General features: G+C 47.2%; 1 protein-coding gene across 1 annotated transcript; it reads left to right on the forward strand.

Moving 5' to 3' along the window:
- Positions 1-847: 847 nt before the first annotated feature.
- On the forward strand, positions 848-13,139 carry DISP2 (dispatched RND transporter family member 2). The gene is given in 8 exon segments (XM_066320668.1): positions 848-1,050; positions 1,053-1,525; positions 3,838-3,867; positions 5,693-5,816; positions 6,593-6,708; positions 6,974-7,092; positions 7,991-8,088; positions 8,805-13,139. Coding segments are annotated over 8 exon segments (4,533 nt in total). The 5' UTR covers positions 848-897; the 3' UTR covers positions 12,225-13,139.
- Positions 13,140-13,985: the final 846 nt, after the last annotated feature.

Consider the following 13,985-nt stretch of genomic DNA (forward strand, 5'->3'; position numbering starts at 1 on the left):
GCCAGGCACTGCAGCAAGACACATAATTCAGCTCTGAGACCATGGCACGTGCTCTGAACAAGGACCAGAAACTGCTGGTGTTTGCATCTCTTGGGACAGCAATTCCTAAAGCATTTTTGGGGTCAGAAGGACCTCAGTCTATTTTGTGTGAAGGGGTTTTTGTGTCATACAGAATAAGCAGTCCCTCAAAGTATTATTCAAACTTTATCCAAGCTAGCAAAACCTCTCAGGCTCCATAAATCAAGAACTATAGGAATGAAATAATGCTTAAAATTCCTTGGAGAGAAGAAATTGTATCCTGCAGACACCTCATTACTTGGGAACTGGAGTCTGCAAATGTTTTGTCTAAATAAATTCAGCAGTCAGAAGACAGTCAAGTTTCAAAGGATCTATAGAGATCTCCTTCCTAGGAGGTAAGACAAATAAAATTTGTTGCTGTCATCCTTGGGAGATGTGTGCCTAAGAAGTTCCTGAAGAGCCCAGTGGAGCATGCAGGACATGGGAGCCATTAAGGAATGTGCCAGGCTGGAGGCTGAAGGCCCTGTTAGATGTCACAGCCCTCAGGTTCACTGCTCAGCTGTGCCGGTGCCAGGGATGACTCACTCTCCTGCTGATCCAACATGGAGCAGTGCCAGTCCTCTTGCAGAGTAATCACACTAATTAATCCTCCCAAGGAGTGCAGATAATTGAATGGCTTCTTCACATGCAGATTCCTTTGGTTTCTGTTTTCCAGGCCTCTGCAATCTCTCTGGGTCCTGAGTTAGGACCCCCCTCCAGAGTGAAAGATCCTGGAGAATTTTTTGGGTAGGATATTACCCAATTTTTCAAACTTTTGGAGCAACACACACAAAGTATGGATTAAAGGATCCTACATCACTTGGGATCCCTGAATGAGTCATGGATGTCTGTATAAAAAGCATAATCCAGTTTAGCCCTTAGGCTGGCTTCTGGTACAGGATACAGTGGGTGAGGTTTGACATTTGTGTTATGTGGGAGGTCTGTGAGCATCCCCAGTTCTTGGGATGCAACTCCCCAGTGCAGCCTTTCAACCTCTCCCATTTTACCTTTCCCTTCATTTCTCTCATAGGGAAAAACAAAATGCAGGACCTTGCCAGACCTGCCTTGCCATGCCAGAGATTGGGAACGCTGAGCTCAGCTACAGTGGCACTTCCTGGGAAAAAATCTGCCCAGTCCATCACTGCCCCATTCCTGCATCCCCCGGGCTGGGGGAAGACAACTTGCCCTCCTCCAGCCACACGCTTGGGCCAGTCTCCACCCAGTCCAATGGCCAGGTGCCAACCAGCTCGCAGGACTCACAGCAGCACCACCCATATTACCCCTGCAACCAGGAGGAGTCCCGAGGCAGCTATGGGCTGCCTGGGCATGGCGAGAGGCCCGTGCTGTGTTCCCACCTTTCCAGTGGTGATCTTGTGCCAGCTTCCCACCACGAGGCCTCAGGAACGCCCTGGAAGCAGTGGTCCCCCGGGCAGCGGCGGCCGGTGCAACATCACGTTGTCACAGTCAGGTAAGAGGCACACGGAGGGCGGCTCAAAGGAGCGTCTTCCAGACTTGGTGGGGGGAAGGGGGAGGGATGAGCAGAGTCTGAATTGGGATGGATGAAACATGAGTTTGCTCTTCAGCTCAGGGCAGCAGCAGCTCCAAAACACACAGAAGGATCCAGTTTCCTCTCTACCTCTGTGTGGGTGTACAGAGAGCTGCCATTCCCATGCCGGGGAGAGGTGGGATTTCCTTCTCAAGGGAGTGGCTGGCTAAAGCCAAGGTGACTCAATCACTCCTAGGTCACGCAGCTGTGAATATGCCCATCTTCCTTTACCTTTGTATTTTCTCCCTTTGCACTCCAAGCCACCAAGCTGCCAGTCCTTTATGTTGGCAGAGTTCTCAGTGATGGGAACAGAGTTCATTCTTTTCCTGCTCCCACAGAAGCTGCTGCCAATGCTGAAAGGGAGTGGTAGCAGAGGGTAAGCACTGGCTACAGCTGAGTAGTGAGAGATACAAAAGGGGGGAACATTATTTGGCTTTCCAGGTTCAGCAGCAAAGCAGCGTATGAATTCTTTGCTGTTTGTGACAGAATCAATTTGTGTGCAGTGCCTGGGTAACAACAGCCTGAGCTACAACCTCTACTCCTTCCAGCCGGCACCATCCTTCCTCCTGAACGTGCCTTTTAGAGTCCACTCTTGGCACAAGAGATCATGATCCCTTCACTGCCGTAGCCACTGAGTCCTGATAAGAGATGGCACAGGATTCCTTTCTTGCCTGTGTACAGCATTGCAGTGTTAGGCACAAAAGCTCTTTAGAGTCTCGTTTTCCAGCTATTTACACAGGATTTAATTTGCTTGTGTTTGTGTAGAGGAACTGCAGTCAAAGGCGCCTGGGTCCTTTTCCTGAACCGTTTTCCAGGATCCTTTTTCTGGATCCTTTTTCACTCATATGCTATCAACAAAATTGAGAACCATGTCCTCTGTAACAGGTTATTTAAGTAGGAAGCACAGCTGGATTGTAAATCCCTGGCAGAGTGTACAGCACCAGCAGTCAGAAAAGTGATAACATAATAATGCCAGAATGAGGTTTTTAATCCAAGCAAATCTGCTTGAAGAGCTATTGTGAGGGAATTAGCACAGGATGGGCAGTGTACTGCTGCAGAGAGGCCTTGCTTTGATAATCTGGGGAGGCTTTTGCTTTGCTCCTCTCTCCCAAATCTACAGAGCATTAGCATGACAAGCAAAACACAGAATCATTTATTACGTGAGCCACCCAGAGTGACTCTGCCATGGGGAGCTCCTCTCCACTGCTTTCCCGTTTCTCCCACTCCTAACAAGGCCAGGAAGGATGGGCTGTCTCAAGGTCCCCAGCTGGCTGTTGCAGGGAGGGGGCCATCTGCCCAACACAGATATTGGAGTGCAGCAGGACCTTCTCCCGGCTGAGGCAGGAGTGTGGGAGAGTGGGAGGAGGAGCGAGCACTGGCTGAGCAGAGCTTGGCACAGCTGTGGAAGGAGGTGGGAGCAGTTCTCTTGAAGCTGTGACCAAGCCAAGGCCTTGCCAGACTGGGGCATGTTTTAAGGGGACATTCCAGTGCAGAGAGCAGAAAAAAAGGTCCTGTAGATACCTGACCCACCAAAATGCAGCTTTTCTGACAGGATGCTGGTGGAAAGCTTGTCCTCAGGGATTCATTAACAAACTTTGGAGCCCCTGGGGAAGGCTTCTTTATTTCTCCCCTCAGCCCTTCAAAGTGACAGGAGTGACAAATGCTTCTCTGTGAAGAAAATCCAGATGAAATATTTTTGGCAGCTCCACTGGCTTTCTGCTCTTATAGCCTGAAAAGACACTGTCTTTGGAGAGATCCAGGAAAAAAATGAGTCACCTTTTTGGGAAAATCCTTGCTGAGCTAAACAGGAAATATAAGCTATCTACAGTTATTGCTAGCCCAGCTCATGCGATTTGATAAAGAGGTTTGCTTTTGTCAAGAAACACTTTAAGAAGTGCAGGAAAAGCACTTAAGCCAGATAGATTTTAATGGATCAGATCTGCAATGGGATTTCTACAGGACTGCGTTGCTAATGTCCAGTACTTTCTGCAGGGTTTTCTGAGAGGGGCAAAATGAGGAGTGACTGATGGCTTCCCATCCTGTTTGGTTAAAATGGGAGAGGAAAAGACTTTATTATTCATTAAACTAATTCACACAGTGACAGACCTGTGTCAGCACTGGCTCACCTTGGTGCTCATAGCCCTGCAGGGGTTAACCTGCTCAGGGATCAGCCCAGCACTGGGCATCCCAGAGAAATAATAAATGAACACATCTTTTTTCCTTTCTATCTGCAGACATGACAAAGCTTTCAGGATGCCAAAAAGGTATGTTTAACAGCAAAAGCTTCCTGTCCTTGTACCCTGTGATCAGTGCTCTCCTGTCCTGCTATTAGGAGAAGCAGAGTGTTACTGCTGGTGACATCCCAGCAGGCCCAGCTCCAGAGGCGAGGTCAGCGCTCCTGGGAAAGGTCTCCATTTGCTTGTGAGATCAATTTAAGCTGCATTAATGAATAGTAACATTGTCTCAGTAGCTGTTCATAGGCAGGTGCCTGGCTCTAACCCATATAGTGGCTTTCCATATATAACAATTCTAGAAGTGTCTCTGTGTGCATGTATATATACCATACATATATGTGTTTATATATCTATATATACGTAAGATTAATCCAGCTTGTCCTGTCAGAGGAGCAATAAGGAAAAGAGCCCATCCATTAAATAAACTCATCTTTTCTAAAGACAGAAAAGTTTAAATACATTTAGCAAAATTTAAATAATTTGATTGCTTTCTATTTCCCTTTAAAATCTGACTTTTGTAAACTATTGCTTCTGGCTGGTTTGGGTAAGCATCTTCCCCCATCAGGCACTGCAGCTGATTTGTTTTGTTCTTTTTTTTCTGGTAATTGGACATGGAAACACCCAAAACAACCTCCAGAAATTAGGTACTTTAATGAGTAAAGAGCAGTTTTGTTTATTTTCATAGTAAACACTTGGTCTATGAAAACAAACTTGATAAGGCAATTGTAAATTAAAAAAAAAAAAAAAAAAAAAAAAAAAGGCCAAAACAAAATTTTAAAAAATCAAAAGTCATGTGAAAAGGTGTCTGAAGTGCTTGTGATGACTTCTAATGATGAAATAGCTGTGGTGGAGTCCCAGGCAAAAGGGGCAAAAGAGCCCCAAAGGAGAAATATTCCATCTCAAATAAAGTTCATAAATATTTCAATTCCCTTCACAAATACTTGTCAACTATTTTTGAACAAAGAAAGTCTTGTATTTCAGAAATACATCAGAACACAAAAGAGCTAGCCTGCCAAACCAGAGCAGGAACCCATTCTGCTATCTTATATCTCAACTGATATTTCTGAGGAAGACAAAAATCTTGACGCAGTAAAACCTGCACTGGTAAAAAATGTGGGATAGTAACTTTCAGAGATCATCCTGTATGGGAGAGTTTGTCCCAAAGGAAAACCAGAACTTGGATAGAAAATTTTACACCAGTTCTTTAAGAACAAAAGTAACTGGCAAATAATACTTTGGCCAGAGTAAGCTGCTTCCCTGGAAGGGTTTTGATGTCATCCAAATTTTGTGATACATCATTAAAATTGTATGTATCCTAGTAAACACGTATGAATTTAGAACAGCGTCTAAATACACAAATTTAAACCAATGACAGTGGGCTTGCTCAGGTCAGTTACCCTCAGGGACTCTTCAGAATAATTCAAAGATTTCTCAGGGTCCAGTTTGGAAATCTGTATCCTGAACTGTTGCAGCCACCAGCTGACATTGCACAATGCAGAGGAAATTAAGAGGCTCTTTCTAAATGCAGTCTTTGAACTTAAATGTTTAAAGCTTCATTTTGCTCGAGGACACAAGAGTCTGTTTTTTATTATTTCTGATTGAAAAAGCTGGAAAACTCAGGGAGGCAAAATGTAATTACCCGAGTTAATTAGAGCTGCCTGCAAATATCCAGTTAGAGGGGTAATATGTTCATTAATAGCTGCACTACACAAGCTTCACAATAAATAACTGCACAAACCAGAGACCCTGATTTTTCCCTTCCTGTTCCTCACACCTCATTGGCTCGGCAGCAGGTTTTGTGCTCAGAGCAGAAGCATCTCACCAGCTGCACTTTTCCCCCTCCTGTTGACTGCAGTTACTCGCAGCTGATGGCGGAGTGGCCGCTGGCCGTGCTGGCGCTGTGCTCCGTGGTGGCGGCGATCTGCACCGTGGCCGGGCTGCTGCTTGGGAGCCTGCCCGACTTTTCACAACCCCTCATGGTAAGTCCCTGCAGCTGGGCTGTCAGTGGGAATGTGAGGAACACCCAAACAGTGATACCATCCCTCCAAGATGAGCAGAATGTGCCAGTCCTTCACAGCTGCCCCTGACACTCAGCAAGAACACAGCCCATGGCAGCGGCAGCCACCAGCCCATCCCTCAGCCGTGTTGTGCACTCCCACTAGTGCCTTCACTCCAGTGTGGAGACACTGCCAACACAAACTGGGATTGCTCCCTTTGCTTCCCTTCCAAGGCTGGGATTGCCCACAGTGAATAGCTAGGCTTGGCAGAAACTGGCTAGAGGAGCTGGCTTTGGCTCCTACAGTCTGTGCATGAGGCTTTGGATTTGGAGAGCATGCCCTGTTCTGAGCACTATGCACATGGAATGTTTTCCATGTGGAATGCCACATTTCCTACAATCATCCCTGCCTCTGCTTCATCAGAAATCTTAAGAAAATAAGAATACACTAGAGTTTGTCCACTAAAAGGAAAACTAGTTTCATTTTTGTAAAGGACTACTACTGCTTGAAAAGGAGGAGAAATTCTTAGAAGATCAGGGAGAGATAATTGTAGCCATTGTTGATGGAAAGGGAAAGGGAGAGGGAAAGGGTTCATGTTTTTTCTCTTGTCTCGGGGATGCAATATTTCCAGGGAAAGTTCAATCTGTGTATCTCTCCAAGATGCAGTAATAGTCTCACACAGTTTCCATGTGTTGGAGGAGGCCTGAGGGCAGCTGAGCTGAAGTGGAGCTGTGACAAAACCCTTTTCCTTGGTACAGGGTTTCGAGCCACGGGACACTGACATTGGCAGGAAGCTCATTGTGTGGAGGAATATCGAGAGCCATACAGGCTACAAGAAGACCCTTTCCCTTTCTCCCTATGCCAAGAAGAAAAGGTATTTGAGCTTGGTTTGGGGTTTGAGGAACATTTTGGTTGTAAAGTCATATATTCAATATGCAAAAATATCTATGCGAATTCCATACATCTTATTCTTAAAAGCAACTGAAGCATTGGAGAGTTTGAACTCTGTGTGCCTGCGATGGATTTGGGCTCCCTATTGCTGTGTGTGGCACCAGAGCCTTGGCAGTGAATGTAACTCCCCACCAGACACTCTCTTGTTAATAATAATGGTTATTAACAATAATCTGCCCTCTTGCTAGTTATGATGACCTTGGCATTGGCAGAGGACAGAAGGCTGCTCAAGGAGAACAAGCAGCGAGGACACGGAGAATGGTGGAAACCATCTATGGAGCAGACGGATTCTTCTGTGGTCCACCAGGTGACTGAAATCTTGATGGGGCACTAAATACTGCACACCCAGAACTTAACTGACAGAACTGTCAAAGTTCAGGACACAGGGAATACTCTGAATTTGCTCTATGCAAGCAGTGTCTACAATTCCACCTGTGAGAGCTCTGACACTGCCCTTCCCGGCACTTCATACTTCAGTGGTCAGAAAAGGCTGGTGCAGAAATTCTGAAAAGTTGTTTCTCCTTCATAACTCTCTGCCATACTTCTTGTTTTGCCTTTAGAAATATAGCTTGAAAGCACACATTAAAGGACTAATGTTTTCACCTTTTACCCATACCAAAAATGAATATTCTGAAAAAATAGCATATGCCCCACTTGCTGTCTGCTCCTTCTCCCTTGTCTGCTCCCTCTCTGTTCTTTTTCCTCTTGAAAAATGGCAGTAAAATCTGGAGAGAAAAGCAGAAAACTCCAACACCCCCCAAATTTGTCCCAAAATGAGCACTAGTAAGTAGAAAGAAGAGGAACAGTATGCAGATATTTTTATTCTCTTCCCTGCCTTCTATCCACTTCTGAAAAAAGTCACCAGACCTGCAGGTCCTTGGGGGTTTTGGGCTGAGCTCCAGCTCCTCCCTTGTTCCAGGGATGCAGAACCAGATGCCAGCAGTCACTAAAGGCAAGCTGACATTTGATTTTGAAAATGCCCTGATGCTGCTGACCAATTTCAAGGGGCAGGGCTGGGGTCACACAAGGCACATGCTCGCTACTGTCTTGTGACCTGCTTCCCTCCAGGGAGCCCTCCAGAGCTGTCCTATGGACAGGGATACATATTTCTTTTTTCTGTGCAGAGAGTCTGCTCCAAACAGCCTGGTTGATTCATCTTCATTACCTAATCCTTTTATGATTTTTTTCTTCCTTTTTTATTTCAGAAAAGAGCTATTCTCAGCTGGTATTTATGTCCACAACTGCTGGGAGCTTATGGAACTTGCAAGCAATTCAGTCTATGTGTCAAATGGAACAAGACAAGGTCAGTGATGGCAGGAAGAACACATGGTACAGGCTGTCTCTTTTCTGTCTGCTGCAGTCTTTGATGTCTTGCTGAGATGATGCCAGACAAAAACCAATGTAAGCTACGCAACAGGTTTCACCTGGAGGAATTCAAAACATTTCACCTACTTGGCAATATAGGGATGATCCCACCTGCCAGTTGCAAATTAAACAAGAATAAATGAAGACTGAAGAGGAGCTGGTCCAGAAACTAAAGGTGTCCATCAGAAGCTTCTGAGGATTTTGGGCAGCAGAATGTAATTAAGGAAATGGAGCTAACTGCTTGGAGAATTTTGTACAAAGTTTTACAAGTGGGAAGTTTAATTGGATGAGCTGCATTTGCCATAGGAGCCAAATTTTCAAGTCTGTGGTTATAAAATATAATAATGAACAAGGTTTAATTTTTGCAAAAGGCTACTGAATTTCCGTATCTTCAGTGTTTGGGATTTATCACTGGGAGGATGGCCAGGGATGGGTGGTACATCTTGGGAAAAGGAGAAAGGAGGAGAGGAGAGGAGAGGAGAGGAGAGGAGAGGAGAGGAGAGGAGAGGAGAGGAGAGGAGAGGAGAGGAGAGGACAGGACAGGACAGGACAGGACAGGACAGGACAGGACAGGACAGTAGAGTTACTGCAGCGAGTAAGGAACACTGGAGCTGCAAGAGAGGGTCTGACCTGGTGCCCCCTCATATTTTTCAGATACGCTCACACGTGCATTTTAGAGACCTCTGCCAGCGCACTGAAACCAATGAATGCTGCCCGAGCTGGTCCCTGGGGAACTACATTGCTGTCCTTTACAACAGGTCCTCGTGTCTGGAGATAACCCAAGGAGACATCTCCCACACCCTGGCCCTGCTCCGTGCCTGTGCTCCAGACTACCACCGAGGTGTCCTCACTCCATCCTGCATAGGCCCCGAGGCTGTCAGACAGAAACACTCTCAGTGTGCCCAAGTCCCAGAAAAATGTACCCGCTTCAATGCCATCTACCAGCTGCTTCACTTCCTGGTCGACAGGGATTTTCTCAGTCCCCAGACGATGGAGTACCAAGTGCCCTCTCTGAAATACAGCCTGCTTTTCCTGCCTACAAGAAAAGGGGCATCTATGATGGGGATCTACTTAGACAACCTTGAAACCTGGGATCTGTTTGATAACTACACGTCTATCACTGGAATGGACCTGGGCCTTAAACAGAAACTATTCCAGCACTACCTTTTACTGGATACTAAGTATCCAGTCCTGGCAATATTAGCTATTTTTCTAAGCATTTCTTTTTATTTACGTTCAGTGTTTATTACTTTGATGGTCCTGCTCGCTGTTGTCAGTTCTTTGATGATCTCCTACTTCTTGTACAAGGTGGCCTTCAGATTCACCTATTTCCCTTTTGTAAACCTGACAGCAGTCATCATTCTCAGCAGCATTTGTGCCAACCACACCTTTGTCTTCTTCGACCTGTGGAACCTCAGCAAGAGCCAGAACCCTTCTGCCGGGCTTGCTCAGTGGGTGAGTCAAACCATGCACCATTTTGCCTATCTCATGCTGGCCTCATGCTTCACGACCGGTGCTGCCTTCTACGCCAGCTACATCAGCAACATCACAGCCATCCGCTGCTTCGCCGTCTACATGGGCACCTCGGTGCTGGTGAACCTGGTTTTCATGATGACCTGGCTGCCCTCTTCGGCCGTGCTCTACGAGCGCTACATCGCAACGACCTGCGTTTACAAGCCAGAAGCCTACTGGAACAACAGCAGCCACAAGAGGGTCGCTCTGTCCGTCCATTACGTCCTCCGGGCTCTCCAGAACACTCTGTCTGAAACCTCCAAGCTACTCTTTGAAAAGCTTCTGCCTTGTGGGGTCATCAAGTTTCGGTACATCTGGATCTGCTGGTTTGCTGCCTTAGCCATAGGAGGTGCCTACATTTCCTGTTCCAACCCCAAACTCAAACTCCCGACTCTGGAGACATCGTCCATCCAAGTGTTCCGGCTGAGCCACCCCTTTGAGAGGTATGATTCCGAGTACTGCCACCAGTTCATGTTTGAGAGGCTAGAGCATGGAGAAGGGCAGCGTATGCCTGTCACCATAGTCTGGGGCATTCTGCCTGTGGATAACGGGGACCATTTCAATCCAAAAAGCAACGGCACCCTAGTGACAGACACCACCTTCACCATCCAAAACCCCGATGCCCAGAACTGGCTCCTCGAATTCTGCCAAAAAGTGAAGAACAAAACTTTCTATTACCCTGATGCAGAACAGAAATCTACTGTGTGCTTCATGGAGGAGTTCCTCAGGTGGATGGACAGTCGCCAGTGCTCCCAGCGAGACCACAGCTTCAACCTTTGCTGTAACCAGTTCTCCTTCCCTTACAGAAGCGAAGTCTTCCTGCACTGCATCAAAATGATGCTCCTGGAAGAGGGCAGGGAAGGGGCAGAAACGTATGATATGGGGCTCAGGTTTGATGGGGAGGGAAATGTCGCTGCCTTAGTGCTGCAGTTTCAAACTATTTATCACTATACCTTCAACTACAGCAGAGCCAAACAATTCTATGAGGAAATCAGCCTCTGGATAACAGAGGAAATGAAAACTGCCCCCGTGGGGCTTCAGAACGGATGGTTTACCAGTAAACTAGAGCTGTACAACCTCCAGCACAGTCTCAGCACAGAAACCATGGTGGTCATGGGGCTCTCCATAGCCATTTCCTTCGTGGTGCTGCTGCTCACGACCTGGAACGTTCTCCTTAGCGTTTTCTCTGTTACTGCCATTGCAGGCACCGTCCTGGTAACCACTGGCCTTTTGGTCCTCTTGGAGTGGCAGCTCAACGCAGTGGAGTCTCTTTTCATTTCAGCTGCAGTAGGTCTCTCTGTTGACTTCACTGTCAACTACTGCATCTCCTATCACCTGTGTCCCCATTCCGACCGCCTGAGCCGAGTGGCCTTTTCCCTGAAGAAGATGAGCTGTGCCACAGCCATGGCAGCTTCTGCTCTCTTCTCTGCAGGGATCATTATGTTGCCTGCCACGGTCCTGGCGTACAGGAAGCTGGGGATATTCATCATGATGATCAATTGTATCAGCTGTGGGTTTGCCAGCCTCTTCTTCCAGTCGCTCTGCTGCTTCTTCGGCCCAGAGAAGAATTGCGGGCAGATCCTTTGGCCCTGTGCCCACACCATGAAAGACTACTCTGATGATTCCGGGCCGAATGGAAACTTTGCCTGTGGGGGCAGCGAGAAGCAAAACCGGTTGCGGAAGGTCCAGGAGTCCAACACCGCAAACGAGCAATACGAGCTCCAACCCTTGTCCAGGAAACTCAGCGACAGTTTTGACAACAGCACTTCCACGAGCAAGCTGTCCAACCGGCCCTCTGTGCTCTCTGAAGACATACAAGTTGAAGACAACAGATGCCCTCGAGTGGGAACACACCCCTCCCTGGAAAGAGAGAGGCAGAGTCTGCAGGACACCCTTGGAGACCAGCAGGTCACTCTCTGCCAGTGTCCCGCCTTGCAAACTTCCTCTCCGTACAAGCACAGCACCTCAGAAACAGAAATTCACAGGGAGAGACTCTGCCGAGACTGTCGTTGTCGGAAGTATGGTCTGAAAGCATGGGATGGGTCTGGGCTGGACCACGTCCAGCCTGCTGGCGTGAAAGAAGAAGGGCAGCTCAATAAATCCCAGTGCTCCAGTGACACTGCCCAGCAGCAATCAGATTATACCTCAGAGCACAGCCCTCTCCCTGCTGCTGACATCTACAAAATTCACAGATGCCTTTGTTCTCTTGGCAGCTCTTTTGATATGCTCAACATCTCCAGCGAGACGTCGATCAGCGATTTTGAGCAAGGCCTGAAGCTGGCTGAATCAGCCAGTTCCTGTCCCGATGCCTTAGAGCTGTCTGACTCCTACGGTAACGCCGAGCGAGGTTACCTGAACGGCAAGAGAGATACCCTGCGGCTGGACCTGAGGGAGACTGTCTTTGATGTCTCTCCAGCTGCATCCCAGCAGAACAGCTCCTCATGGAAAAATCGGTTTGGCGTGGGGAACGAAGGGCCGGTCGTGCTGCCCAACAGCCAGCCAGACATGCCTGATGTTTGGATCAAACGATCCAGTGCACAAAGTTCCGGTTACAACAGCTGAGACCTTGCAGAAAACAAAGCTGCTGCTAGGGAAAGGGGAAGCCTGAATGTCCTTAGAGCTGTAAATATCAGTTTTTTCCTCTCACCTCTCCTAGAGCTGAGACTGAGACTATTTCTTAGTATTTCAGCTGTGCAAAACACGTGTTTTCACAGGGATCAGCAGATCTGATGCCAGTGAGAGGACGTGAGGGCCATCATGATGGACTACAAGCCCTTTGACTTCAAGTGTCTGGTGCCATGTTCACAGCTGTTCACAGGACTTACCGAGTAAACCTGGTTTGTCATTTCCTACAAGGTGATTAGATTTTGTTTGCTTGAGAGAAATAATGAGGTGAAGCTCCCCAGGTATTTAACGACAGAGAAAGAGAGCTCATGTAAAAAAAAAAAAAAAAAATCCAAACCTGAACTACTGAAAATCTAGGTATCAAGTGAAGTGTATTGTGAATAATAAAAATTAAATTATTTCATTTTCTACTTTATGCAAAGCCCAGATCCACAGACCCCATCAAAATAGCTCAGATATTATAAAAAGTCCTGTCAAGACTTCCAAGTTGACACAGCCTCTTCCTGACCATGGAAGAGGCTGCCAAATCTATTTCCAGCAACAACTTCAGTTTGTTTTATCCAAAGGAATTCTAATACTGCCAAAGATTTTCAGTGTGAATTTCCCCCTTGAAAAAAAGAGTCCTCATACCCCCCCGGACTCAGGTGCCTTGTTGTGTCCTCTTTAGAGCATGTTTGCACTCAAGGCATTCCCCTCAAACATGTAACTTTTTAAAATTTACCAATCCAGTGAATCTTGAGTTTTAGGGTTTTTCTCCCTCTACCAGAAATAAACAGGAAAACAAACACTTATTTGCCCTTATTTGTTGAAAAAATAAAACATTCTCTCTACAAGTTGACGTACAATAAATACTTATAACAACCTTTCCTAAAATATGTGTGATGCTTCATTTTCACCAAGAGAACTGTGGTTATTCATCTTTTAAGCGCCTAATATATTTTCCAAAGGGAAGTATACATCTTTAAAATACTTTTTCTTCTGACATCCGCAAATTGTCCCTGCGCTGTGGGACACAGACAACTCGCTGATATCCATTAGGGACATGGACTTTGAAGGCTAATAACAGAGTTTGAAATATGTCACACATGTCAGTTGCGTGGTTCTGTATTTTTCATGTTTCAGTTTCAGGGTTTTACCTGAAATGGTCATAGTGAATATTCAGGTGGGTATTTGGGCAGCCAAAGCCACCCTCAGGCTGGAACTACAGCATCTGCCTGAAGGAGCTGCTTCCTGCTGGTATGGGGAGAGATCGCCCACCCATTATGAAAACCATGTTAGCAAACACTGCAAAAATGTATTTAAGTGGGGAAACATTTTATCCAGATGCCTCATTTCACCTTGCGGTATTAGAGGGGCAATTTTAGTACCTCACACACCAGCAGCGCCGGCACTCTCACAGCTTTTGCCTCCTACACGTCCGCACAGACGGCCACAAACCCCTTGATCTTCGGGCCTCGAGTGCCCAAACCACGGGGTGAGGCATGAGATGCAGTGGGAAGCAGTGAAGGAAGGGAGGAAGGAAGGGAGGAAGGGGAATTGCGCTCCGTTGGAGCCTCGCTCGCGGCCGGCGCCCCCGTAATGGCCGCCAACGGCGCCCTGAGGGAGGGGGCGCGAGGCAGAAACGGCGCGAGAGACGGGGCGCGAGCGCTCCCGCCCTCAGCGCCCCACTCGAGCGCGCCGCCCCGCGCCGCCCCGCGC

The sequence above is a fragment of the Sylvia atricapilla genome, chromosome 6 (genome assembly GCF_009819655.1).
Source record: "Sylvia atricapilla isolate bSylAtr1 chromosome 6, bSylAtr1.pri, whole genome shotgun sequence".
NCBI classification, from domain to species: domain Eukaryota; kingdom Metazoa; phylum Chordata; class Aves; order Passeriformes; family Sylviidae; genus Sylvia; species Sylvia atricapilla.